Source organism: Rattus rattus, chromosome 7 (assembly GCF_011064425.1).
Source record: "Rattus rattus isolate New Zealand chromosome 7, Rrattus_CSIRO_v1, whole genome shotgun sequence".
Classification (NCBI taxonomy): Eukaryota; Metazoa; Chordata; class Mammalia; order Rodentia; family Muridae; genus Rattus; species Rattus rattus.
Window position 1 is genome coordinate 128,889,421 of NC_046160.1, and position 26,636 is coordinate 128,916,056.

Consider the following 26,636-nt stretch of genomic DNA (forward strand, 5'->3'; position numbering starts at 1 on the left):
CAGCCTTAGGGTGGCCCTGAGGTCCACTGAGAAGAGCCTGTCTCGGGGGAGAGTGCACAAGGTGTCCTGTGGTCACTGAGTCTATAATCAACTGGGTTAGGGGAAGGGGACCGTCGGTGATGGGGACAGGCTGAGAGAAGTCAAGTGCACCAGTGAGGCACTGGCAGGTCGACAGGAAATAACAAGTTAGACACCAGCAGCAGGTGCCTCACCAGAAGCTCTGCTGATGACAGACATTTTCATTCTTCCAGCTCCCACCCCCTTCAGTCCTGGGGATCAAGCCTGAGCTAAGGGTGCGCCCTGTCAGGGAAGCAGTCCCAGAACGGGTGAAGGGGGGAAAGCACTCGTCCCCAGCACAAAGGCATCTCAGCGGGCAAGCAGTCACACACCGGTCACCTTGACAGGCGGGACCAGGTAAGGTCTTGGTAAACTGCTTGGTACTGAGTCACTTAATCCCGGTTCCTCAGAGTCTCCGCTCAGTCCCAACATCTGCAGAGTTCTCCACCTTCACACACGTGACTTCCCTGCCCATGACGTCACCGGGCCCGACTCACAACAAGAGCCAGGCCTTCAGGTTTGCGACAGGGCTTCTCTGTTTAGTCCTGGCTTGCTCTGGAACTTGCTTTATAGACCAGGCTGGCCTGATTGCCTCTGCCTCCTGAGTGATGGGATTAAAGGCGTGTGCTGCACCCGGCCTACATTCTACTATTTCAAACTTACTGTACTGATTTTCAAAAAGCGGTACTCACTCTAAAAGTCAGGTCATGTGCAAGAGGAGCAGTGTTGAAGTACTCAAAGATAGGATCCTGGAAATCTGGAAGCTTGAGCCCTGCAAGGAAGAAAGGCAGACTGAGGCACACCCATAGGTCCTCCCCACGGAACACCACCGACTTGCCAGGCCTGACTGCAGTCACTGAGGCTGTGATAAGGCGTGACTGAACGCAGCAGAGACTCCAGAAAGCAGGTCCCAGAGACCACGAGGAATGAGGAGGGAAAAGAGATCTGAGGTGAGCACAAAGCTGAGAAGACGCCTTTAGCTGCCGGCCAGAGTGTGGTTCCAAATCCACTAACCCCGCGGCCACGGCAGGCACTCACAAGGCTGGGTGGGAGGATCAGGAGTTTGAGGCCAGCCTGAGGGTAACACAGTGAGATTCACACTTGAAAACAAAATGGGGTGGGGGTGGTGTGGGGGGAAGGCTTGGGGGGCTGAAAAGGTGACTCTGGAGGAGAGCACTGGCTACATTTCCAGAGGAACCTGCATTCTCTTCTGCCCTGTGCAGAAAGTGGTGCACAGACAGATATACCGGAAAACAGGAATACACATAAAACAATAAACAGTCAGGAAAATGAAATTAATAAATTCAACAATAGGGTCTCGTGTAGACCAGGATGTAGAGCTTACAGGTCCGTACACCACACCTGCTTTGTGTGGTGTTGGGGATCAAACCTAGGGCTTTGTGCCTGTTAGGCAAACGCCCAGCTACAACCTTAGCCCTAGAAAAGCTACTGCTTAGCAAATGTCAAAGTAGGAAAAAATATTGGCAGCTTATCAAAAGAATTTCATCCTCAGTATACAAATGCCTCTGAAATGGTAAGACAACTCCAGTTTTAGGAAACGTGCCTTTCCCATACTGAAACGATACCCATTTAGAACGGAGAATCTCGAGCTTCAAATGAAGTCCACTTTGATTGTGGGCTGCAACAGGTCCTTAAGTCCCAGACAGATATGACCTGCTGCCTTCTGATGTGGACCAATGCCTCACTTCTTCTTTTTTCTTTTTTCAAGATTTATTCATTTATTATATATAAGTACACTGTAGCTGTCTTCAGACACCAGAAGAGGACATCAGATCCCATTACAGATGGCTGTGAGCCACCATGTGGTTGCTGGGAATTGAGCTCAGGACCTCGGGAAGAGCAGTCAGTGCTCTTAACCACTGAGCCATCTCTCCAGCCCCAAGGCCTCACTTCTAAAGCTCTCACTAACGGTTATGTGCACAGCTACTCGTGAGGCACTTGGGAGACGTGAACAGAGGATCTGTGAACTCCAATCTGGTCTAAACTTGGGCTCTGCCTGCCTTAGCCTCCTGTTCAAAGCAACTTACAACTGTTCAAAGCACAGCACAGCATGTTCCAGGTGAGCCGCAAGGGCAGGAATAGCCCAGCCCACAGGGGCCCAAAGCAGCTGAAAAGGGCCTTTCATGTGAGCAGTGTAACTGTGCGTGCGTGCATGCATGTCTGTGCGTGCGTGCGTGCGTGCGTGCGTGCGTGCGTGTGTGTGTGTGTTTACTTTCCTTTTCAAAGGAAGAACTGACCAAAAATTATTATTGACTTGGGGGAGGTAATTTTGAACATTTTTTTTTTTCAGAGCTGAGAACTGAACCCAGGGCCTTGTGCTTACTAGGCAAGCACTCTACCACTGAGCTAAATCCCCAACCCCTTTTTTCAAAATTTTAACTTTGGAAGTATTTTATATAACTAAAAATATCACGGGTTGGGGATTTAGCTCAGTGGTAGAGCGCTTGCCTAGCAAACGCAAGGCCCTGGGTTCGGTCCCCAGCTCCGAAAAAAAGAAAAGAAAAAAAAAAAAATATCTCTAGGAAGAAAACTGCTCTTTAGAAAGGCCGGTATTTAATAATTCAAACTTTTAGATTTTATTTTACCTGTATCTGCTCTGAATTTTTCTTCCATCCTTTTCTTCAGACTTTGCATTTCTTCTAATAATTCCCTGTTTTTGGCTTCTGACTCCTTCAGTTTGCTGAAACGAGACGTAAGCGGCTTAGGTGCACTGGATGGAGACCGCAGTCCCCGTCTCACCATGTGCCGGAGTGTGAGGAGAGCAGGGCTCTCTTGGCTTCCTAAGGATGGTGGAGATTCCTGAGAATTCTCACTCCCGAGAATGGCTTGGCCGACCTCCCCACTCGGCACATCCCAGAAAGCTCAGAATTATGAATTCAAACAGAATTTACAGTCATGGCTGAGGGGCGAGGGAGAGCAAGTCTGTATCCCCAGCAACCAGGAGGCAGAGACTTCGGAGGAGCGGGAGTCAAGGCCAGTCTGGGCCACATCAAGACTGTGCCTTAACACCAATGAAACAAAAACTCCTAATGAGGTCCTGGTCAAGGGGTGCAGCCCAGGAGAGTGTGGGTGAGCCTCTGTCATCTGACCATAAGCACACAGTCCAGACCCCTTAGCTGTCTCCTTGGAAAAGGCTTTCCCGTGACTGACACCAGGCGACCTAACATGAGTGTGGAGCCCCAAGGGCCTGGCTCTTAAGTAGGTCTCCAGTAAAATCTGGCCAGGACAGCAGGACTCAGCATAGCCACCCATCAACAGATGACACTGAGCTTATTGCTTCACCTCCATTCACCTGCACCTTGGTCTTACCACCTGTAGAATGGGGATAATATCTTCTTCAGTGGGATGTATGAGGGGCAAATGCAAGGCAAGTTCTCTACCACTGACCTTCACAAACAGCTCTTTAAGGCTGTTTTATAATCTATGCTGTCTCCTTACTCAAGAGTCTCCTGCCTCAGCCTCCTGTGTGCTGGGATGCGCACTGAGGGTCCTCACTACTTCCTGAGATCACTCAACTGCATTCTTTCCTGCAGGAAGGGCAGCCTGACTTGTAATAAGCACTAAGTGTTATCATCCTGACAGACTTAGGGACCTCATGGTCCCTCTGGGTGGCAAGGTTTCCCAGGTGACAAGAACAAAGCCTACTGACCAGCTACAGGCAGCCTCCAAAGTCACACTGGACCCCAGTTCCTCTGAGGGGTCAGACGCTGTAAAACCAACCTTTCGAAGGCTAGGCTGGTGTCTTTGACCTTCCTCAGCTCCTCGTGAACCAGCTGCTTGGCACGGATCTCTGCCTCGAGAGCGGACTGCAACTCCAGCCGCGCAGACATGTCCAGCTTCTGACTCCGACGGACCTTCCAGAGTGGGTCCTGCGGCAGTGGTCAGAGAGTACAGGACACTTTAAGTCACTTAATAAAGCGAGTACAAATGAGGCACCTTTTCGGTCTTACACCTCTACTATCATATTTATAAATGAGCGTAATCGGCCTTGTTTTTAGTTTTAATATTTGTAATTTTTTTTCTTTTTGTAGTGCTGGGGAATGAACCCTGAGTAGGGGCACACCAGGTAAGCACCCAACCACCGAGATAAAACTCCAGGCCAGTATTTTGTAACTTCTTATTTTTTCTTAGAAGGCTTTTCCCCCCCATTATTATTATTTTTTTTAAGATTTATTTATTATAAGTACACTGTAGCTATCTTCAGACACACCAGAAGAGGGCATCAGATCCCATTACAGATGGTTGTGAGCCACCATGTGGTTGCTGGGATTTGAACTCAGGACCTTTGGAAGAGCAGTCAGTGTTCTTAACCACTGAGCCATCTCTCCAGCCCCCCCCCCATTATTTTGTATGTTTATGTACTGCATGCATGTGTGTTTGTGTGGCCAGGTAACGGAAGGGCCCATGGAGACCAGAGCCCTGGATACCCCGGAGCTGGAGGTACAGGGGGCTGTGAGCTGCCAGGCACAGGGACAAGGAGCCGAGCTTGGGTCCCATGGATGGTCAGTATATCTCTTAACTGCCATCTCTCTCCTGCCCTTCCTAAAAGTCCTTTAAACTGGGCTTTAAGCCGAAGGTGGGGGTACAAAGTTTTAATCTCTCAGAAGGCAGAGGCAAGGGCATCTCTGTGAGTCCCAGGCCAGCCTGGTCTATATATTGAGTTCCAGGCTGGCCAAGGTTACATAGTGAGACCATGCACATCGGCGTTCTGTCTGCGTGAATGGATGTGCACTACATGTGTGGTTGGTGCTGGCGGAGATCAGGAGTCACAGTCCTTGGAACTGGAGTTACAGGTGGTTATCAGCCACCATGGGAGACCTGGGAACTGAACCCAGGTCCTCTGGGAGGGCAATGAGCATACTTCACTGCTGAGCCGTCTCTCTAGCTCCCCTAAGAAGGGGAGACTGGGAGCTGAGGGTGCTGGCTCACACCTGCAATTCCAGCAGCACTCCCCGGCTGAGAGGCAAGAGGACCCCGAGTCTGAAGACCAGTGGCTGCTTGTACAGTGATTCTAAGTCAGTCTGGGCCACGTCACGAGATCGCATTAAGAAAAGGTAGTGAGTGCCCCAAAGCTGTGGTGGGGAGAGACATTAGGGGTGTGGCTGCTGCCTCACAGGAATAAGGGCAGAGTCAGGTCCCCATAGAGCCCAGAGCCTGACACCCTCAAGCTCAGAACAGAGCCAAGGGAGTGCGTGGAGGACGTCCTCAGTCAAGGGCCCTGTGTCAGCCCGTCCTGCTACTCTACTCCGAGGTCATAGCTTAGCTCCTCATCAGGTTAACAGCTAAGAGATGAGCCCACGAGATGTTGGCTGACAGCTGCCACGTGTCCTGCAAGCCGCACAAGACCTGTGCACAGGAATCAAGCTCCACACTTGCTTCCAATAAAACCAGCAGTGAGCTTTCCAGGAGAAGAGACAAGGTTTAGACGGCACCTTACCAGTGTCCTGGATCCCAAACTAGAGCTTCTCAAAGTCTCAAGCTCTTCGGTCATCTTAGAAGCAAGGGCTTGAAGGTAGCCTCGGGCATCTTTCTCATCGCTGACCCTGCACAGGGAATAGGCATTTATCTTATAAGACGAGGGGTGTCTGCTTTCCTCAGGACAATGCCTGTCACTGTGGCTAGAACAGCAGCTGCCGCTATGGAGTGCGCACTGCCTCTCCCCATCGTAGGTCTCTCCACTCGTGTACAGTGGCCGCGGGGGTGCTCCCCTGTGTGTCACCCACCTGTGGTGCATAAACAGGTCCCCCCCCCTTAGTGCAGTGTGAGGGCCACTGCTCCCCAGAGGCTGGGATTCAGGCAGATGGCAGCAAGGTGCACCCCAGCCTTCAGGGAAGTGTGCGGCCCAGACAGCAGCCTTTCCCACGCCGCCATGCACGCACCACTGAATAATCTCTGCAATCTGCGCCTCCCAGTGCGCGACCGACTCCTTCTTGGAGGCCAGGTCCTGCAGCTCGTCCTCCAGCTGCCTGTTTTGGGCTGTTAGTTTATCCACAAAGGAACAGAGCTGAAATCAAACAATGTCACCACATCACATGTGTGTCTGGCACCTCTTCCCCACAGCAGTGAGCCCAGCTCTGCTGCTGATCAGCACTGGGGGCTCTCAGTTCCTAACCCAAGCTTCGGTTCAGTAAAAATCTAACCAGAGAAATGACAGAGACGGGGAGGGGAGCTTTTCAACAAATCAAAGCACCCCATCTAAATTCTCAAAATATTTCACATTGGCACCAGGCATCCACAGACCCGAGAGAGAACGACAGCAACATCCCCCCAGGAGCTATATTCCCCGGGTAGCATCGTCTCCCCAGAGGTGATGCCCCCAGCAGCGACGTCACCAGCAGCGACGTCACCACCAGCAGCGGTACAGACATCAAGTCACCTTTTCATTTTCTGCTGTCAACTTCTTGTTCTCGTCGAACAGCATGGCCCTCTCCCGTTCGTACTTGTCTTTCATGGCACCTACGGCCTCCTCCATCTCACTGTGCCTGTGGAGGTGAGGGAGAGAGCGCTCACCCACCGCCTGCAGCATGGCGGCGAGCTTCCGTTCTCACCTGGAGATCGCAACACTTACCGTTCTCGTTTTGACTTTTCTAACTTATCTTTCAGCATCAGGACCTCTTTCTGCAGGGCCAACTGGTGGCTTTCAGAATCGTGCACCTCCTTCTTCACGTTCTTTACTTCCAGCACATGGGAGGCCTCTCGGCGGACCAACTCCTCCTCATAGAACAAGACTTTCTTCTCCAGCTCCGACCTGATTTTGGAGATCTCCTGCTGGTGTTCTAACGTGGCACCTGGCCCCCGGCCTCCTTGCTTCACCTTCAGATAAAGGTTGAAATAAACCGACAATCTCTGTGTCAAGGTGACGTTTCTTCCTCTACTACTAGCTGGCGTCTGGGACTGTACCAGGTAGAGCAGCCAGTGTGGACGGTGGGGTCCTTCTAACAAGCACAGGCAAGTTTGGGCGACGGCAGAGCACGGCACAGACTCTGACTGGGGTGACACCGAGGTCCCTGCTCTTAGGAGCAGGTGGTGGGAGGTGGTGACAGACAGAAGGCCATAAGTAAGGGAAGAAGGACCGTGGTGGGCAGAGGTTGTGTGTAGCGCCATCCCGGCAGGGGTGCATCCTAACTAAGCACAGGTGTGCTGGGGTGACAAGGCTGGGGAAGGCTCCCTGGTGGCTGTACGTGAGGAATGTGGTACAGACAGGTAAGAGCCGGCAGAGAGCCACAGGAGGCAGTCTACGAAATGGTGCTGCTGAGAGCTGGATCGGATGGTGGCAAAGATGACAGAGGAATAAATGCCTTGGGCTCAAAGGAGAGAGTTGCCATGACAACTACAAGGATCCCCAGGCTCCAAAGAGGTGAGTCGCCCATCCTCAGGCCACACTGCACTGAGAGCGGACGGTGGCCCTCACTCAGGACTGCCCCTTCTCTTGGCCGTCTCACCACCCTCGGAGCCCATCAGCCAGGCCTAGGTGACGGGCAGCTTGCTCCTGCCACGTCGACAACCGGACATGGACTTTGCCAGAACTGAGCATGCCCAGTGTAGACACCAGGACAGGAAGGAGGCAACATCTGCTAACTTGGCAGTGCTGACCACAAGTACTTGAAGCTTCTACACGAAAACGAACATGGCTTTTGTAATGAAAGCTGTTAGAAAGGCAGTGGCCACTTCCTCCACTTCCTCTCATTCTTCCACTTCCTGGAAGTTGCTATGGGAAACACTAGTCCAACCATGTTTGAGAGCCCGTGCCCCCGGTGCACAGGGAGAGAACCATTACCTTGAGGGTCTCGAGCTCGCGCTCCATCTGCTTAGAGAAGCTCTCACTGTGCTCTCGAAGCTTCCTCTCCTTGGAGGCCTCAGCGACTGCGTCCTCAAGCCGAGCTTCCAGCTAAGAAAAAGCAGGTCTCCTTTTTACAAAACAGAACAGAACCTGCCCCAGGGGCCACTGTGGAGCAGACCCAGGGAGGTCTCTATATAGACTTTCCTTTGCCAGATTCACCATGAGCTGAAGGCCGAGAACACTTTAACTGGAATGAATGCCCAGGACTACTAGTAATGAGAGAAGCCTGCGTTCTAGTTGACCAGATAATCTGAGGTTCAAACTCAAGGAAAGCCCCCAATCTGTAGAAACAATTCTGACATGTGAAGGTGTAATTAAAAAAAAAAAATTACACTGCACAATTTAGTTTTTAAATGAAAAACCCACGTGCCCATGATCCAGTGTTGACAGGTGACAATTAGCTAAAGACCAAGCTTGTTTGGTCTGAGCCTGAATTCTCAGGCTGTTTTAAAACAAAGTTCAGGTTCCCTGTCACTGCATCCTCGATTCTTAGGGGTCTCACTACCTCGAGGTGTAACTCCACTGACACCACTGCAAGTGCACCTGGGTTAAAAAATCAACTAAGAAAACAATGAGGTATTTGGGGTGAAGGAGTAGCCCAGACATGAAGGGTGATCACTGCAGGCTGCTACGTTTGCATCCATCGAGTGCATTTAACGGAGCGTAAGTCCCCGCCTGTTGCTAGTAGGCCACGGAGCCTGCCAGGGCAGCAGAACTCCAGCACCCAAGTCCCCATAAACCAGCAGAGGATCAAAGCACCTCCCCTTTAAGTACATAGCCATTAGTCAGGCACTAGGAGGCTGTCCCTGCCTGACGACTTCCTTCCGACCCTGGGAACCCACACAGTGGAGGAGGAAGCTGGCTCCTGCAGCTGTCCTGTGCCCACATGCTCCATCCTCAAAGCAAACGAAGAAAAGCTACCTCTTTCCTAGACTTCTCAGACTTGCGGATATCCTGTCTCATGGAGTCAATCTTCTGCATGGCCACCTCCATCTCCTCCTCCTTGTCACGGAGCTGCCGGGACACCTTCTGCTTCTGTGACCTTAGCTCTGCCATGCGCTCATTGAGCTCTGAAAACTCCTGCAGGGCCCGTTTTCGCTGCTGATGGGCATCTTTGAGTTCTTTGGTCTGGGATTTCAATCGCTCTGAAGCTTCAACCAATTGCTGAAGGAATAAATTCTCTATGTTTTACATTTGCTTAGCAAAGACTGAAACCCAGAAGCCGTGTCTGGTCATGAATTAGGTGCTCAGCACCTGAGCCAGTCCTCCTCATGCAGTCCTCCTCAGAGTCCTTACAAACAGGCCTCCTCACACACAGCCTTATACACAGACCTCTTCACAGAGTCCCCCTCACACACAGCCTCCTCATACAGATTCCTCCTCACAGAGTCCCCCTCACACACAGTCCTCCTCACCCAGACTCCTCCTCACAGAGTTCCCCTCACACACAGTCCTCCTCACAGAGTCCCCCTCACACACACTCCTCCTCACAGAGATCCCCCCACACACACCCCTCCCCAGAGTCCCCCTCACACACTCCTCCTCAGAGTCCCCCCCACACACAGTCCTCCTCAGAGTCCCCCCCACACACTCCTCCTCACACAGAATCCCCCCACACACAGTCCTCCCCCACAGAGTTCCCCCCCACACACAGTCCTCCCCACACAGAATCCCCCTCACACACAGTCCTCCCCACAGAGTTCCCCACACACAGTCCCTCCCCACAGAGTCCCCCCACACACACTCCTCCTCACAGAGTTCCCCCACACACAGTCCTCCCCAGAGTCCCCTCACACACAGTCCTCCCCACAGAGTCCCCCACACACACTCCTCCTCACAGAGTTCCCCTCACACACAGTCCTCCTCAGAGTCCCCCACACAGTCCTCCCCACAGAGTCCCCCCACACACAGTCCTCCCCCACAGAGTTCCCCTCACACAGTCCTCCTCACAGAGTCCCCCTCACACACAGTCCTCCTCACACAGAATCCCCCTCACACACAGTCCTCCCCACAGAGTCCCCCCACACACAGTCCTCCTCAGAGTTCCCCACACACAGTCCTCCTCAGAGTCCCCCTCACACACAGTCCTCCTCACACAGAGTCCCCCTCACACACACTCCTCCTCACACAGAGTCCCCCTCACACACAGTCCTCCTCACAGAGTCCCCCTCACACACACTCCCCCTCCTCCACAGAGTTCCCCTCACACACAGTCCTCCTCACAGAGTTCCCCTCACACACAGTCCTCCTCACAGAGTCCCCCTCACACACAGTCCTCCTCACACAGTCCCCCTCACACACACTCCTCCTCACAGAGTCCCCCTCACACACACTCCTTCTCACAGAGTCCCCCTCACACACAGTCCTCCTCACAGAGTCCCCCTCACACACACTCCTCCTCAGAGTCCCCCTCACACACACACAGTCCCCCCACACACTCCTCCTCAGAGTCCCCCTCACACACAGCCCTCCTCACACAGAATCCCCCTCACACACAGTCCTCCCCCACAGAGTCCCCCCCCACACACAGTCCTCCCCAGAGTTCCCCCACACACAGTCCTCCCCAGAGTCCCCCCCACACAGTCCCCTCCCCACAGAGTCCCCCCCACACACAGTCCTCCCCACAGAGTCCCCCTCACACACAGTCCTCCTCAGAGTCCCCCTCACACAGTCCTCCTCAGAGTCCCCCTCACACACAGTCCTCCTCACAGAGTCCCCCTCACACACAGTCCTCCTCAGAGTTCCCCTCACACACAGTCCTCCTCACAGAGTTCCCCTCACACACAGTCCTCCTCACAGAGTCCCCCTCACACACAGTCCTCCTCACAGAGTCCCCCTCACACACACTCCTCCTCACAGAGTTCCCCTCACACACAGTCCTCCTTGCACAGAATCCCCCTCACACACAGTCCTCCTCAGAAGGACTGTGCTGCTACCTTGTGCAATTCTTCCTTCTCCTGCCGTGCCAGGCGGTACTGCTTCTCCAGGCCTTTCAGCCGTTGTGTGGAGTCTTCATGCTCCTGGCGAAGGGTCACGGTATCCTCGAGCTGTCGTTCGAGCCTGTTTGAATCTGGACAGAAGAGAGTTGGATTGTGTTTCTATGTGTACAGTGAGTTTGTGTTAGCTGATTTACTGAGCCGGTGATTCACAGGGAAGTAGTCTTCTTCCCTTGTTTTCATGTACTGTCTGTGTGTGTGTGTCCCTGTGTGTGTGCTACAGTGAGGGTGCAGAGGTCAGAGGCCGACTTGTGGGACTGATGTGGACTGAAGAGTGGCAAGCGCCCACTGCACCACTTTGCCAGTTTCGAGATGTCCTCACTCAGAGGCCTTTCGCTTCCCTTCACATGGCGTCCTGCATCACTTACTCCCCTCCTGGTGGGCTTCCTGAGGTCTAGCCTCATCACTTGACTCTCTGCTCACAGATGGGCCTCCGTGTGCCTCAGGCCCTCTGCCATCCAGGGAGGGAGGCAGCACGTCATTCAGTGAACGGCAGACTCTGTCTGCCCCCACCCCCTTTAAATCAGGATGGTGGGTGGGGTCTAACCAGAAACAGAGCAGACAGACTCCAAGTGCAACCTGGAGACAACCTGACTGAGGAGCCTGCCTACCCAGCGTGGCTCAGAAGTGATCCACGTCTGTAGGAGTTCTCATGAGCTAGAACTGTAAATAGGACTGGAAGGCGCTGGGGAGAGGCTCGCTCAGCAGTTGGGGCCTTGTTCTTACAGAGGCCCGGGTTCTGTTTCCGTTCCAAACACCCGCACGGTGGTGCACCACTACCTGTAACTCTTGTTCCAGGGACTATGACTGCCCTCTCTTGGCCTCCACAGGTTCCAGGCATGCACACAGTACACACACACACACACAGACAAAGCACTCGTGCACATAAGGAGAAGCAGAAGTGCAGGCTGAACCCCTGCGTTCTGAGGCAGTGGCCAGGTGAGTTCAGAACAAGGGAAGAGTTCATAGGGAAATGACGTTATCAGAGCCAAGTAAGGTAAGAAACAATGTTAAATATAGACAACTCACCACAACTTTATATAAGCTTGCAAAAGTTTGAGCTTTTCCCCCTTAGAAAGAAAGATTCTGAAAATAGACTAATATTCAAGAACAAAGAGCACCAGGTTGGCACCTGGAGGGAGCACCCGCCTGCCAGAGGGAGCACCCACCTGCCAGAGGGAGCACCCACCTGTATGAGGGAGCACCCACCTGTATGAGGGAGCACCCACCTGTATGAGGGAGCACCCACCTGTATGAGGGAGCACCCACCTGTATGAGGGAGCACCCACCTGTATGAGGGAGCACCCACCTGTATGAGGGAGCACCCACCTGTATGAGGGAGCACCCACCTGTATGAGGGAGCATCCACCTGCTGGAGGGAGGACCCACCTGTATGAGGGAGCACCAGTCTCCCAGAGGGAACACCCACCTGCCATTTTACTCTTCATGCGTTCAAGCTCTTCATTCAGCCTCTTGATTTCCTTGTCACGGTTTGAGTTGCCCAGGGCCCGTGTGGAACCGTGAAGGGACTGCACAGTCTGGGTGGACTCTGAGGAAGACACAGTATTGAGTGGCCAGCCACGTGTGCAAGGCGGGACCCTAGCCTGCATCAGGCCTGTCCGGCCACTCACCTTGCAGCTTCCGGCTCAGCTCTAGCTTCTCCTGTTCTAGCCTTCGTATCCTTCGCTCGTAAGCTTCGATCTGCAAGCTGTTCTCCAAATCCCGCTGCACATCCTCATCTTTGGTTAGCATGTTAGACTGTATCATGCTCTTCAGAGAGCCTCGGTCAGAAAAGCAGCTGCAAACGGACAACAGGCTTTCTTATCTACTGAGAACTGGCAGTGGCTCCATTAGCATCCAGACTTTCTGGGATGAGGCTTTTAAAGAGGCAAAGCAGTACCTGTGAAAAGACTCTATTGTGTGGAGAGCCAAAGTTAGACAAGAGCCTCCTCTCTACCGTGACTAGGCGGGGAGTGGAAGCCTACAGGAGGCACCAGCGAACGGATGCTGACTTGGAAACCACTGTTTGCATTTGAATGGAAAACTGAAACGAGGCGTCTTGCTAACGAGCTGGGCTTACAGGCAAGTACGGCTCCCTGGTTCTGCCTCTGACCAGTTGTGCCACCTGGGAGAGCTGCTGACAACTTATCTTTAGTCCTGTGGAGCTCTGACTGAAGTGCTCTGGACAAACGGCTTAGCTGTGGCTGATCGGCTGACTCAGGTTTGACTCTCTGTCTGACGGGCAGGCCTGGGCCTCACAGTGAGCCCGGCACCCCGTGAGTGGGAACGCACTCTGGACACCGGATCACTGAAAACGCCTGGCACTTGGTGCCAGTCATCACTGTGGCACCAGAGGTCAGAGCTGCACACACCACATCAACACCACTGGCCGAGGCCACACCTGGAGGGGTGTTCCTGGAGCTGCCAAGTTCACATCACAGGAGGAGCTGAACGCCAGCTCACTGACGGGCAGTAGGAGCCAGGGTTGCAGGACTGACAAAAGGTAGCAGTGAGCTCTAAAGGCTCCTGAGCTGAGCACGAACTGACCAACAGCTGTGGCCACCACTGGCTTGCATTGGATAAATCCCACCACCTGACAGCCTACACACAGGAGCTAACCAGCCATAGCCTGTGGACCCAATCCCGTTCCTGGACTTCCTATGAACCTTTAAGAATGTTTTGTACGTCTCGTGTCCCATCCTCCATCTCCAGGCCCCAAGAGCAGGGATGGACCTGGGGCCTCATGCACACTAGCCAAGCGTTGCCGCGGAGCTACCTCCCCAGAAGTTATCGTCTATGTATACATGATGCCTATGTGCCACATGTATACAGTGCCCAGGGAGCCAGGAGAGGGCATCTAACCCCTGGGAGCACCGTTACACAGTTGGGCTGTCCTGTGAGCGCTGGAAAGAGAAGCCTGGTCCTCGGGAAGAGCAGGCTCGATCTTAACTGCCAAGCTACCTCCCCCGCCTCAGATGTCTATACATAAAGGACTGTAGAAGGAAAAATGGACGTGTGACAGAGAACAGGAGATGCGTAGTGCTTAATGACAGGGACACAGTGCTGACAGGGGACCTTCCCAACAGTCTGCAGTGTTCTTACACAACCTGAGAGTAAATCATGGCAGGACAGAGACAATCAGAAGCGCAGAGCACGGTGACCTAGGCCACTGCTGGCGTGGGGGGATGCGGTACAGTGAACCTCTGCAGGACAAGGACACTCCACAGAGCCATCGTGTGCTGCAGTTGTGTGAGCCAGCACGTCAGTCAACTGCTCCGTGTCAGGCACGGCCACCGGACACGTATGTACAGTGGTTGTCAGACCCTGGCTCCATTAGGTAAGGAGAATTTCAGGTCACCTCTGCGTGTGTGCTCTGTTGCTGACCAAAGCACTGTGATGTAGCCTGCGACTGTGTTCACTATTTTGCCTTTTACAGAAAAAGCTGGCTGGTGCTGATACCTATAGTCACAGCAGCCCACAGAAGAGCCTCCGTCTCCCTGGAGCCCCGGCCCCGGCCCTTATGGCTGTGCCTAGGGGAGAGCGATGAGAAGGACCACCCAGGCGTACCTTTCTGTCGTAAATGTAAAGCCAATGAAGGGTAGGTGCAGTCCCGAGAAGCCCGTGTGAGAGCCGGGAGGTAAGATTTCCTGGGCAAGAACACAAACAGCGCAAGTGAGACAAACCGCCCTTCGAATACGCAGCACAGTGCCACAAACAAAACCCTGGGCCGCCACCACTGCCCCTACGCTGAGCTCCAGCTGCATGAAGGAGCAGCTGGCAAGACGGCTCAGCAGGTAGGGCTGGCAGGCCACGCCTCCTGTGCACCCGAAGCCTTTACACACACGAAGCAGCCATGGGGCAATAAAACTGTGGCACAATAACAGATCTAACACTGAATAAAAAGTATAAAAGATGAAGAAAAAAAAAGCTACAATAAGAGCACTTAGCTGAAGGCTTTAACTGTCGAACATAAAAACAGTGCGATGTCTGACAGGGTCTGACTATGCACATCTGGCAGGGCTGGTCCTGACCTGAGGGAGATCACTTGCCTGCCTCCCAAGAGTGCTGGACTAAAGGCATGCATCACCACACCCAGCTGCTTTGTGTGTGTAGGTGTGTGTGTGTGTGTGTGTGTGCGCGCGCTACATGTGTGCAGTCACCTGCAAAAACCAGAGGAGAGTGTTGGAGCCCTACAGCTGGAGTGGCAGGCAGTACTGAGCTGCCTCACACGGGTGCTGGGCCGCCTCTCTGGCTCCAGTTCTGCACTGACTGACTCGTTGAGCAGACAGCAGCAGACACTGATGACTCAGACCCACTGAAGCAACCCCAGGAGGACATGGGCCTGGCACTCACGATGTTTCTCAGCATGTCATCATCCACATCGAAGTTGGACGTGTCAGAAGGGCTGCTCACATCGGGAATGTAGGGTGCTTCCAGGTTCCGTATATTTTCCCAATTTAGACCTTCAAAGAATGCATGTTTCTTAAAGTCCTCTATCCCGTTCTGCCCGAGCCGGCGTTCTCTGCTGCATATTAGTCTCTGGATGAGGTCTTTCGCTTCTTCAGAGACGTCAGTGACATGGGATGGGAACTGAAACCGCTCCTGGGGAGGAAGGGGCGGCCAGAGGACAGCCAAGAAAACCCGAGATGTGTGAACAGCACAAGCAGTAATCCTGACCTCATAATTAACCAGGTGTAAGCTTACACCTGAAGTTACAACCCCTTCCCTGAGACGGAGTCTCTCTGTGTAGCCCTGGCTGTCCTCAAACTCAGAGATCCTCCTGCCTCTGCCTCCTGAGTGCTGGGATTAAAGGCTTGTGCCACCACTGCCTAACTAAAGCTAGGGAATTTTAATTCCAAAAAGGCCAAAACCATTCCCTTTGGGCTTGCAAGAAAGCTTGTGGGTAAAATACACTCACTTGCTTTGCAGCCTGGAGTTAGATCTCCAGAACCAACATAAAGAGAGGAGAAAACGCCACAAGGGGGATGCCCTAGCTTCCAACATGTGCTGTGGCACATACATCCACATACATGTATTTCATACACGTAAGTAAATTAATTAAAACAGAGTTTCATAGCTGAACAGCTAAGTGAGATTGACAGATTAGATTTCTGCTATCAAAACAGCAAGGTACAAGTGTGCCGTGGGGATTCACGCCGTACGGCCCGCAGGCCCGCAGAGCGCTCCACCAACACAAGCAGCACACCGCAGGGCTGGAACACAGGAGACATCGCTGAAGCACATCTTCCTCTCTGTCCCATGTGTGCAGTGTCCCCACCTTATGCTAATGGGTTCTCACACCTCTGCCCCCCTCCCTGTCCCTCCTGCCCAGCTGGCCTCCGACCACCCACCCCAGCCTGTGAAGGCGACAGAACAGCGTACAGCGTCATACCTCGTGGTTCATGATCTTTCCATATGTCTCCACCAGAGACTCTGCATAAAATGGCGTTTCTCCATACAGCATCTCATACATGCAGACGCCCAGGGACCACCAGTCACACTCGGGCCCGTATTTGCCCATGCCATCCTCCATGGCCTGCAGGATCTCTGGTGAGATGTAGTCAGGTGTGCCCACAGCCACGGAAGACTGAACCTTGGAGGGAGAAGGGATGATGAGGGAACCAAGAACATCACTAATATTTCCAACCATGATCCTTAGAGAGCAGCAACAACGGAAAACAAAACAGTCGTGGAGAAATGGCGGTGAGTGACCAGGGGTCAAGGTCAGGTGATTCGACAGGACACACACACACACACACACACACACTCTTATAGCCTCAACCCTGGGACGTTCCCAGCGGGCCTGAGTCTGCACGTAGCAAGTCCACACCTGCTGCCATGCTTGCACGGTGGTCTAGGGGCCCATGCCAGGCCAGCTTTTGACTGTCCAGTACAACACAAGGCCTTAGGAAGAGCACGTGTTGGCTTCTAACAAGCTCCCAGGGGCTGTGGCTTCCTAACACAACTCACCCTGGGTATCTAGAGAGAAAACAGGCAATTTGGCCCAGTATGAACAGGGTTCCTGAGACAGTCTTTGTTTCGGGATCGGATATGACATCAGCAAGCACTTGCCCGAAGCAGAAGTCCCACTCAAGAAGGACCAGTGAGGGCCAACATCACCACGGGAGAGCAAGAGAGGGTCAGGTAAGCTGACAGGACACAGCAGGGCAGTGGCCAACACAGGAGCTGAGACTCGAGGACTGAGGCTTAGGCAGGAAGGGGACAGGGGTCACAGACCGTCTAAGAAGAGACCAGACTCCCTTTGGAAAGCGCATCTCAGGGACAAAGTGTAAGGGGTGCCACTCTGAGTGGACAGCAGGGACTGTGCCCGGCGCTTTCCAGCACAGAGGCCACATACAGCCTGCGGTGGCTGCAATGGTGGTGAGGGTGAGTGAATGTCCACTGTGGTGTCACTGTAAGTGTGTCCAAGACACTGCTCTCTCATCAACAGAACAGTGATTTGGAGTTGACCACAGCAACAACCTGCCAACAAGTCAATGTGGGCTAGAGAGTGACAAACAAAAAGCACAGTGTAGTGGAGCAGAGCACACAGGCTGCACGGCCTGCACATATTCTTGAAAACACACTGGTAGGAAAAGTCTAGGCTGCCCACTTTCAGAGCCCTGGCATCACACTTAAGTGTAGGATTTAAAGAAGCAAAGCCTCCTGTAAGGGGCCACAGGAGCTGCTGTGGTCACAGAAGAGAATGGGTGCAGTTAAACAGCTGGAGAGCTGGCCAGGGAGGTACCACTGAGCTACCACTCACAGGACTGGCTCCACTGATGCTCTGCCCGTGGGCACTGGCTGAGCCCTACAGGCTCCCTCCTGTCCTACAACAGGGACATCAGCTGGTGCCCACAGCACCCTGTACCAGGAACCCAGTTCGAGAAAGTGCACCTGGCAGAAAGGTACCTGGGGCAGAGAAGTCTGAAGGATGGTGCCCAAGGCTGTCCTCTGACCTCCACACAGACTCCTGCATGCACACCTGTGCACTCCTACATACACAGCTGCACACGGCACGCACACGCACACGCACACACACACACACACACACACACACCTCAAACTGAATACTCAGCTCCCCTTTAACCACAAGCCAAACTCAAAAGCAAAGGGCGGTCTTCAACAGAAAATACCTACAGTGCCGTCATCGTTCATCTTCAAGCACGAGCCAAAGTCAGCCAGGCGGATGTGACCGTTGACATCCAGAAGGACGTTGTCGGGCTTAATGTCTCTGTGGGTGAGATAAGCAGAATGCGTTATCAGGTTCACCCACCGGGTGCACAGAGTGAGCAGCCGTGACCAAGCGTGTCACCACTGGCACCCCTTCTTCCCGTCTGCACGTCCACCCCTGCCACCTGCCCCTGGCTAAGGTTCCCTGAGTATCTCCTGCCTTCTCGAGGCGGCTCATCAGCCACAGGACCAGAAAGTGACATCTCAGAGCCAGGGGCTGGCTCGACAGTAAAGGGTGCTTGACAGTCAGTCTCTGGACCCCAGCAACTACTGAACAGCCAATGCCTGTAAGTCCAGCTCCGTGGGTCTCATGCCCTCTTCCGGCTCTGTGCTCTCATTCCCTTCGTTCTCCCTCGTTCTCTCTCTCCTCTCTCATTCCCTCTCCCTCTGTCTCGTTCCCCGGCCCCACTCTCTCTCAGCACTGCCGTGATGGCAGCCAGTGTAGTCGGTGGAGAACTGTTAAAGGAGATCAAAGGACATGTAGCACTGAGGGAGGCGGTGAAGCGAGGGGAGATGTGACAGTGCCGCAGGCTAACAACCGCTCTACAGACTGAGCAGCCGTACACTGCCAGCCACCACAGCAAACGGCACAGTCTCGCAGCCAAGGCAAGCCGCACAGAGCCCACGCAGTCAACTGCCTTTCTAATGCCTAAACGCTGGGCTGAGGTCTAAGGATAAGATCATTACAGACTACACGGAAGCGAGAGAACACGCCCACCAAAGCCACATGCCTGTTTCCAGCAGCACACGTCCAACAGCCAAACCATGTTTGGCATCCACTGCAGGATTACGTGTCAGACTGCACTGCAGCCATATGGGAAAGCCCTGCATGGGAACACAGGGATTCCACTACAAATGCAGAGGAAACAGCATTTCACACACTACGGATCGGAAAGCAAGCAGGTATGTCTTCTGATCCAGAAATACTGGTTCTGGAATTACTCTGCAGACACGAGATTCTGCTACCCAGGGCCATACTGTGTGCAGCTGAGACACAACAGATGCACCTAATGCCCACACCGAGGGTGTCTGCACATAGCAGCAGACAGATGTAACAGGGGCTGGAGGCAAGGCATGGCAGTGGAGAGCACTCACTAACCTCCCAGAGGGCTCACTGACCTTGAGGAATGCACTGGAAATAGGCAGACAATCAGGGCGAGAGGTGGAGAACTTCCTATGGCAGAAGACAGACTAGGGACCTGGAAGTAAGGTCACCCGGTGCCAGCAGTGAAGTCCAGCCCAGTTAGAACCCATCAGGGGCCACTCAAATGGGAGGAGACCCGCATGGGTTCAAAGTGCCTTTTCAGGGCACACAAGGTGCAGGAAAAAGCAAAGGAACCACTGGGCAACCTGGTTCGGCGCTGTCCCAGAGCTGACGGACGGTATCTGCTGAGTGAACTGAAGAATGCTTTACTGTAAAACCAGAGGACCAGCATGCTGTTCTACTGCAGGAGTGGGCACAGCACTCTTTAAAAGTACCACGTTCATAAAACAAAGAAGGATGAGGAAGGGTTCCAGATTTAAAAGGGGAGAAGGTGGGCTTGAACGTGACCCTAGATCTGACTCTCACTGGGGACGGTCCTCAGTCTTAGGCACCAGGATCCGTGGTCTGCAGCTGGTGCTGTGGGGAGGCTACGGAGGCTCGGCCCTGCTGGAGGAAGTCTGTCATTGGAGGTGGCTTTCAGAGAGTGACACTCCGGCTTCTCTTTGCTTCATGCTCTCAATTCAATGTGTGCGCTTTTGGCTTCAGGGTCCTCGGCCCTAACCCTGTCACCATCGCCTCTTCCCCACCTGGGACTGTAAGCCAAAAGGAACTCCCTCTTTAAGGCCTTGGCCGTGGTGTTTCACAGTGACAGAAGAGTAGATATATAAGGATCAAGGGCCAATGTGAGCACAGACAGCGACGAAGACCAAGAATGAGCTTCCCTGGCCGGGGAAAGGGGAACAGGCCCTTAATCCCACCACTCCAGAGGGAGCTCTATGAGTTTGAGGCCAGCCTGGTCTACACAGCAAGCCCAAGACGGCCAGAGCTATATTATAAAGACCCTGTCTCAAAACCGAAAACCAAAACAAAACAAGAGGTCTCCTGAGGCTAGGCACACTCTATGAAGAGAATGTACCTAGTCCTAAAGCGCTAACACACACAACATGGCTCTGGAAAGATGCTGTGCACAGTTGTGTGTGCACACGGGAGAGGGAGAACTGGGCAACATGACGCGGTGTGTGAATCTGGGCAGGTGCTTTTCTACTTTTCTTGCAATCACTATATGAGCTAGAAATTACTCCAGTGTTTCAGAAGGAAATGTTAGAGCTGGGGTGCAGCCCAGTAGAGCACTTACTGGTATAGTGAGACCCTGAATTCAATCTGCAGGGCTCCAACATTAGAAGGGAGAAAGGTAATGCTCTGCAGACAGCCAGGAGTGATGGTGCGAGCTTGTAGGCTCAGTTTAGTGAGGCTGTAGCAAAAGAATCCCACTCCAGGCCGCCTTGTTGGCAAGACCTCACCTCAAAACCCAACAACTTACGTGTAGCATGGCTCAGGATATGTAAGTAAAAACAGGCAGAGCTAATTCATATTCCCAAGGCTCTACTGTAGTGGTCACTTGCCACGTATACCTGCTCAAATATATAACCCAGGAGCCAGTGAGACGGTTCCACAGGTAAGGGTAATGGACGCCACCAGAGGACCTAAGCTTGATCCCCGGGACCCTCGTGGTAGAGACGTAACTCCTGCAATTTGCTCTCTGACTTCCATTATGTGCATGTGCCCACATTCATACCAACCCGCGCACAGACACAGACATACACATACTCACACACACACAGACACACACACACACCACATACACACCACACCCATACACACACACACTCCACACACACCCACCACACACATGCACGGACACACACAGACACACACACACACCACACATGCACAGATACACACAGACACACAGACACACACACCACACACACACACACCACACACACACACACACACACACACACACACACACACACACACACACACACACACACACACACACACACACAGACACCCACACACACAAACACAACACACACACACACCACATACACACCACACCCATACACACACACTCCACACACACCCACCACACATGCACAGACACACACACCACACGCGCACACACACAGACACACACATACACAGACACACAGACACACACACCACACCCATACACAGACACAGACACACACACCACACACACACACACACACACACACACACACACACACACACACACACACACCCTTTTTGGTTATTAAGAACACTTGCTGTTCCTCTGCAGGACCCAAGTTTGGTTGCTAGTTCCTAGTACCTAGTGCCTAGTACCTAGTGTCCGGTACCCATGTTGGGCAGCTTACAAACACCTGTTCTCTGCACACATGGTGTACATACATGACACACTAACACAGATACATACACATAAAAACATTCTGAAACACTGATCTGCAACAGCCCGGCCTGGTGACAAGCACACCTATGATCCCGGGTGTCGGGAAGCACAGGCCTACTGAGCAGCTGGTGGGAGCTGTCCCACAGCGAGGCGCTGTGTGCAGGTCTGAGTGGGAGAGTGTGGAGCTCTACAGTCTTCAGTAGTGAAAACAGTGCAAGAGCTGCAGTGACCTGCACAGGCAGGCATCCCCACGTAAGGAACAAGGGAGGGGGGATGCACTATCGAACCTCTCTGAATTAAAAGGCAGCTCCTTTGGGTATTCCAGTGAGCCAGTACCACCCTCCCCACCCCACCCCCACCTGTTGCCTCCCCCTGGAAATGACACAGCACTCTCAGTGAAAAGTCATCCATCCGTCCTTCTGTCCATCCATCCATCCATCCATCCATCCATCCATCCATCCTTCCTCCCTTCCTTCCACACTGGGTGCAATGCTCCCCTCCACAGTGGGTGCTGTGCTCCCCTCCACAGTGGGTGCTGTGCTCCCCTCCACAGTGGGTGCTGTGCTCCCCTCCACAGTGGGTGCTGTGCTCCCCTCCACAGTGGGTGCTGTGCTCCCCTCCACAGTGGGTGCTGTGCTCCCCTCCACAGTGGGTGCTGTGCTCCCCTCCACAGTGGGTGCTGTGCTCCCCTCCACAGTGGGTGCTGTGCTCCCCTCCACAGTGGGTGCTGTGCTCCCATAAGGAGTCTACAGAGGCTTTCACAAGTGACACAAATCTAGAAGAGCACCACGGTGTATGCTAAGTTCATGCAAGGCCTGGGATCCATCCCAGAATAATAGAAAAGCAAAGGACAAATCAACACCAGGGACTTTTCTCTCTGAAGAGCTTTGTGGAGAAGGAAGACAGGAGCTGTGACGTTCAAATCCCAGCAAGTGACATGCAGCTGTCCACTCTCCGTGGAGGAGGCCAAACCACCAGCGTGGACGGAAGAGACACTGAGACTCACAAAGGGAAGACGGACGTTTAGAAATACACAGGATCTGGTTTCAGAGGTACGAAGGCAGCTGTCCACTCAGAACGCTCTCCAGGGGTAAGCCGGGGACAGCGGGACTGAAGACGAATGAAGCACAAATGAAGGAGACTCCATTCCGTCTGAGTGTACAGAGCTTTCTAACACGAGTGTGATCCAAGGGACTTCGTGACAGAGTCTCAGAAAAGCACACAGAAAAACCAGGGAGACTTTTACTCCAGAGAAACAAAAATTAATCCAAGAACTACAGCCTTGGGCCAACAAGATGGCTCAGTAACCCGATGGCTAGAGTTCAGTCCCTGAATGATAAATGGGGACCAATCAGACCATCTCCTGACAGTGTCTTCTGATTACCACATACGTGTCACAACACGTGCCCCCTCCCTAAAACAAACAGATCTAGAAACAAAACAACATTTTAAGATATACTTTGGGCTAGGGAGATGGCTCAGCCTTAGGGCATGAGTTCAAATCCCCAGCACCCATGTAGAGAGTTGGGTGTAACCATCGGTGCCTGTGACCCCAACACTGGACAAGGGACAGGAAGATCCTGAGAGCTCATTTGCTGCCCAGCCTTGTTGAACCAGCAGCTTCCAGAGAGAGACTCTGGCTCAAGTCAATAAGACGCACATGCACATGCACACGCACACGCACACGCACACGCACACGCAAAGGGATTTTCGGGCCTGCATAGATGGCTCAGTGGTTAAGCACTTGCTGCCCTCTGAGGACAGAAGTCTGGTTCTCGGCACCCACATTGGGAAGCCACACCTGTAACTGCAGCTCTCAGCACCCACATCGGCCGCTCACACCCGTACTGTAGCTCTAGCAATCTGGCCTCACCTTCTGGATTCCCCAGGCCTCACTCAGGTGGTAGACAGAAACAGACAGACACACAGACAATTAAAGATACATTCTCTTTTTATACATCACAAGGCTTAGCTGTAACAGTCAGATAACATTGTATACTGACTCTCTGAGAAGCTATTTTACCAACCGGGGAACATGAGGAAGGAAAGGGTGGCCCGCCTAAGGGAGCTTGCCTGCAGGTGAGTCTTCTGGCTTTCCCACTGCTCTGACAGAGAACACCTATGCTTAAGCCCTCTCCTCCCCTGCGAGGGCTTCACAGGTCAGTGTGGACAGCTGAGAGCATGGGGGTACAGTGGGTAGTCTTGAGGCCAGTGAGGACAGGCAAATAGGGACCCCTAAAAGCGAAAATGACTCGGCTGTTGGGACTTCAACCACCATAACTGGTGCAATGGGAGCACAACATTCTGGGTGTTGTGGGGCTCAAGGTGTGATGCAGAAAACCGCCCCTCGACCGTGTCACTTAGTCACTCAGTGGAGACGTGTCATGGGCAGGACCCCTCAGGAGGCCTGGGACTGAGGCTGTCCCTGTTTGATGTACGGTTGGTCACACATTCCGTGAGGAGGCAGTTACCTGTGCACATAGTGGAGCTGGTGGATCGAGTCGATGGCCAACACCATCTCGCCAATGTAGAACCTCGCCATGTCCTCTGGAAGTTTGTCTTCAAACTTACTCAGCAGGGTCAGCAAGTCACCACCCACATAGTAATCCATAACCAAGTACTACAAATCAGAAAGAGGAGAGAAAACAGCTCTTAGCACCGAAGCCCGCCATTAGCTACCGTGGAAGCTGTCCGACTCGAGCTCTGCAGTGACGACCTTTCTCAGAAAACGCCCTTCTGTGTCACGCTGCTGCAATCCAAATACACACACCACACAGGCAGAGGGCAGGACACTGGGCAGAGCAGGCTTCTCTTCAACAAGCTGAGCGCACCCCTTCACTATCCAGACACAGGGCCTGTGCGCAGGGACAGCGAGCCGGCACAGACATGCTGCCCCGCCGCGCGGCACTCAGGGTGACAGACAGTCTCAGAGCTGCAGAGGCCCCAATGGACGCATCTCACCACATCAGAGGGTGTGGGATGGGAGGGCGCTGTAGGCCACAGGAGGGTGACAGTTCACAGCAGCTCTACTAGGACTACTCAGCTCTGGGACACATGGCCAAACCCACTGTCTCATTTCCATGGCAAACTAACTTTTAAGCCACCACCGTAATAAGGAATTACCACTGCCTGGCTAGCTGTGACAAGAAGACCACTCTTTAAAAGAGCACTGAGATCGAATACAGCAACAGCTCTTCCTGGGGTGACAACCACGCACTGCCCTCAGCTACCTGAGCTAGGGCTGTCACCAGTCTGCCCTCAACACAGTCCTCCTCTCATGCCACACTTGGGGCCCATAGTCTAATGGGACAGAGGATGCCTGCCCTATGAAACTCCAGTGATCACCATGCCACTGTCTGAGTGGCCTGTTTGGGTGAGCGAACTGGTCTTTTTTTTTTTCTTTTTTTCGGAGCTGGGGACTGAACCCAAGGCCTTGCGCTTGCTGCTACCACTGAGCTAAATCCCCAACCCCGAGCCAACTGGTCTTAAAGAGTATAACTAACAGCTCTCCGCCCTGCTTCCGAAATCCTCCTCAGGTATCCCCTTCAAAGCCTTCCTTCTTCCTGCATCCCTAGCGTGTGAAGGCTTCGGCCTGCTTCCCAACCAACAGCATCCTTAAGAGCAGTGTCCCGCATCACCAGGTCTGTCTCCTTACTGTGCTCAACTTTTTGCTGCACAAAAGCCGAATTACGTTTCTATCACGTAGCACCTCTGACCCAGCCTGCCTCAATACTCAGCCTGCTTGCACTCCTGTGAGGCAGGGCCCTGGCTCAGCAGGGTTCCTATTACTAAAGGAAGACCACAGGAAGCACACAAGCCTGTGACACAGCCCGGTGTGTGACCAGAAGCTACTGAGCATAGATCCTGGGGGGCTAGAGTCAAGGCCAGAGGGACGGCGGGGTACGTAAGGAGGCCAAGAGGAAGAGCCGAATCCGGCAGCTGGAGCAACCGTGACAACAAGCCTAGGTCAGGGAGGGACGAAGCCGGAGCTTGTAGCAAGAGCTCGGCAGTGCTGGGGGTCTGGGATCAGTGAGACGGTGAGGCCTTTCAGGCAGGCTGGGGGTTACACATGGTGGGGACTGAAGTCTGTGGGCAGACACTTAGAAACCCTGGAGGAAGAATCAGCAGCTGCTGGAGGATGTTCCTGGTGTGGGGGAGGGAAGAACCAGGAGAAACAGCAGCCCTCAAGATAACAGAGGGTGAGAGTCAGGACCACAGCGGAGCAGCTCCCAGGCCTCCAGTCTACCTAGGAGGGCTACTGTGGCTGATGGCTCCCTGGAGAGGAAGGCACGGGGAGGAAGTTACAGTCTACAGGGTAGATCCAAAGGAACTTAGCTTGGAGTAACCTCTGCTGTCAAGCGGGTGGGGAGTAAAGTCAATTATTCTACACTCTTCCTTCCAGTTGGTGGTCAACAGGCTTACCTTAGTAAGACCAGAAATCTCAGAATCAGAACACACACTAGCTCCTGGACCACAGATGAACCCATGCTCCCATGTGAGGCACCTGTCTGCCGTCTCTCCCTCACAGGACAGACAGCTGCTATTCCGACAGTCCCTACATGCTCTGGCTGAGGCAGTTTGTCTGCTGACTTGCCACATCCTAGAAAGCAACCGAGAACACAGCATCTGCCCTGGAGATTCCTAGCTGAGTGTGACTGGAGAGCAGCTGGTGACGCCGCCCGTCTACATTCTCCACACAACACCGCATGACTGAGCTGAGGGAAAAATCTGGAACAAAACTGTCAAAACACCCATCCCATCCTGTCAGAAGAGCATGTGACCTACGGGGTGTCCCCTCCAATGCTCCATCAGGAACTGAGGGACATCAACCACTTTTCTCAGCAAAGCAGAACTGGGACCCTAACACGGCAACTATGCAAAGACTGTGTCTCATAGCTACCCACTCTGTGCCCCAGACACCCCAGTTATCAAAGGAGGGTGTTCACAAAAGCTTAAAAAATGGGAGTCATTGATTGGCAAGGCTGGCCAATATAACCAGAGGCCTAGTGCATCATGGGATACCAATGGACACCAGCTGCCCTCTACTGA

The 26,636-nt window shown here is 53.3% G+C and overlaps 1 protein-coding gene across 1 annotated transcript in view; it reads right to left on the minus strand.

Moving 5' to 3' along the window:
- The window catches only part of Cdc42bpb (CDC42 binding protein kinase beta), an 83,799-nt gene that overhangs the window by 17,689 nt on the left and 39,474 nt on the right, over nucleotides 1-26,636 (minus strand). The window contains exons 5-21 of the mRNA XM_032908486.1: nucleotides 24,059-24,207; nucleotides 18,055-18,148; nucleotides 16,307-16,507; nucleotides 15,268-15,516; nucleotides 14,482-14,561; nucleotides 12,546-12,712; nucleotides 12,344-12,463; nucleotides 10,855-10,988; nucleotides 8,840-9,082; nucleotides 7,856-7,966; nucleotides 6,647-6,891; nucleotides 6,455-6,560; nucleotides 5,958-6,082; nucleotides 5,516-5,621; nucleotides 3,799-3,947; nucleotides 2,664-2,758; nucleotides 750-829 (exon numbers count right to left, since the gene is read on the minus strand). Of these exons, the coding sequence (XP_032764377.1) occupies nucleotides 750-829; nucleotides 2,664-2,758; nucleotides 3,799-3,947; nucleotides 5,516-5,621; nucleotides 5,958-6,082; nucleotides 6,455-6,560; nucleotides 6,647-6,891; nucleotides 7,856-7,966; nucleotides 8,840-9,082; nucleotides 10,855-10,988; nucleotides 12,344-12,463; nucleotides 12,546-12,712; nucleotides 14,482-14,561; nucleotides 15,268-15,516; nucleotides 16,307-16,507; nucleotides 18,055-18,148; nucleotides 24,059-24,207 (2,454 nt within the window). The remainder of the gene's footprint in view (nucleotides 1-749; nucleotides 830-2,663; nucleotides 2,759-3,798; nucleotides 3,948-5,515; nucleotides 5,622-5,957; nucleotides 6,083-6,454; nucleotides 6,561-6,646; nucleotides 6,892-7,855; nucleotides 7,967-8,839; nucleotides 9,083-10,854; nucleotides 10,989-12,343; nucleotides 12,464-12,545; nucleotides 12,713-14,481; nucleotides 14,562-15,267; nucleotides 15,517-16,306; nucleotides 16,508-18,054; nucleotides 18,149-24,058; nucleotides 24,208-26,636) is intronic.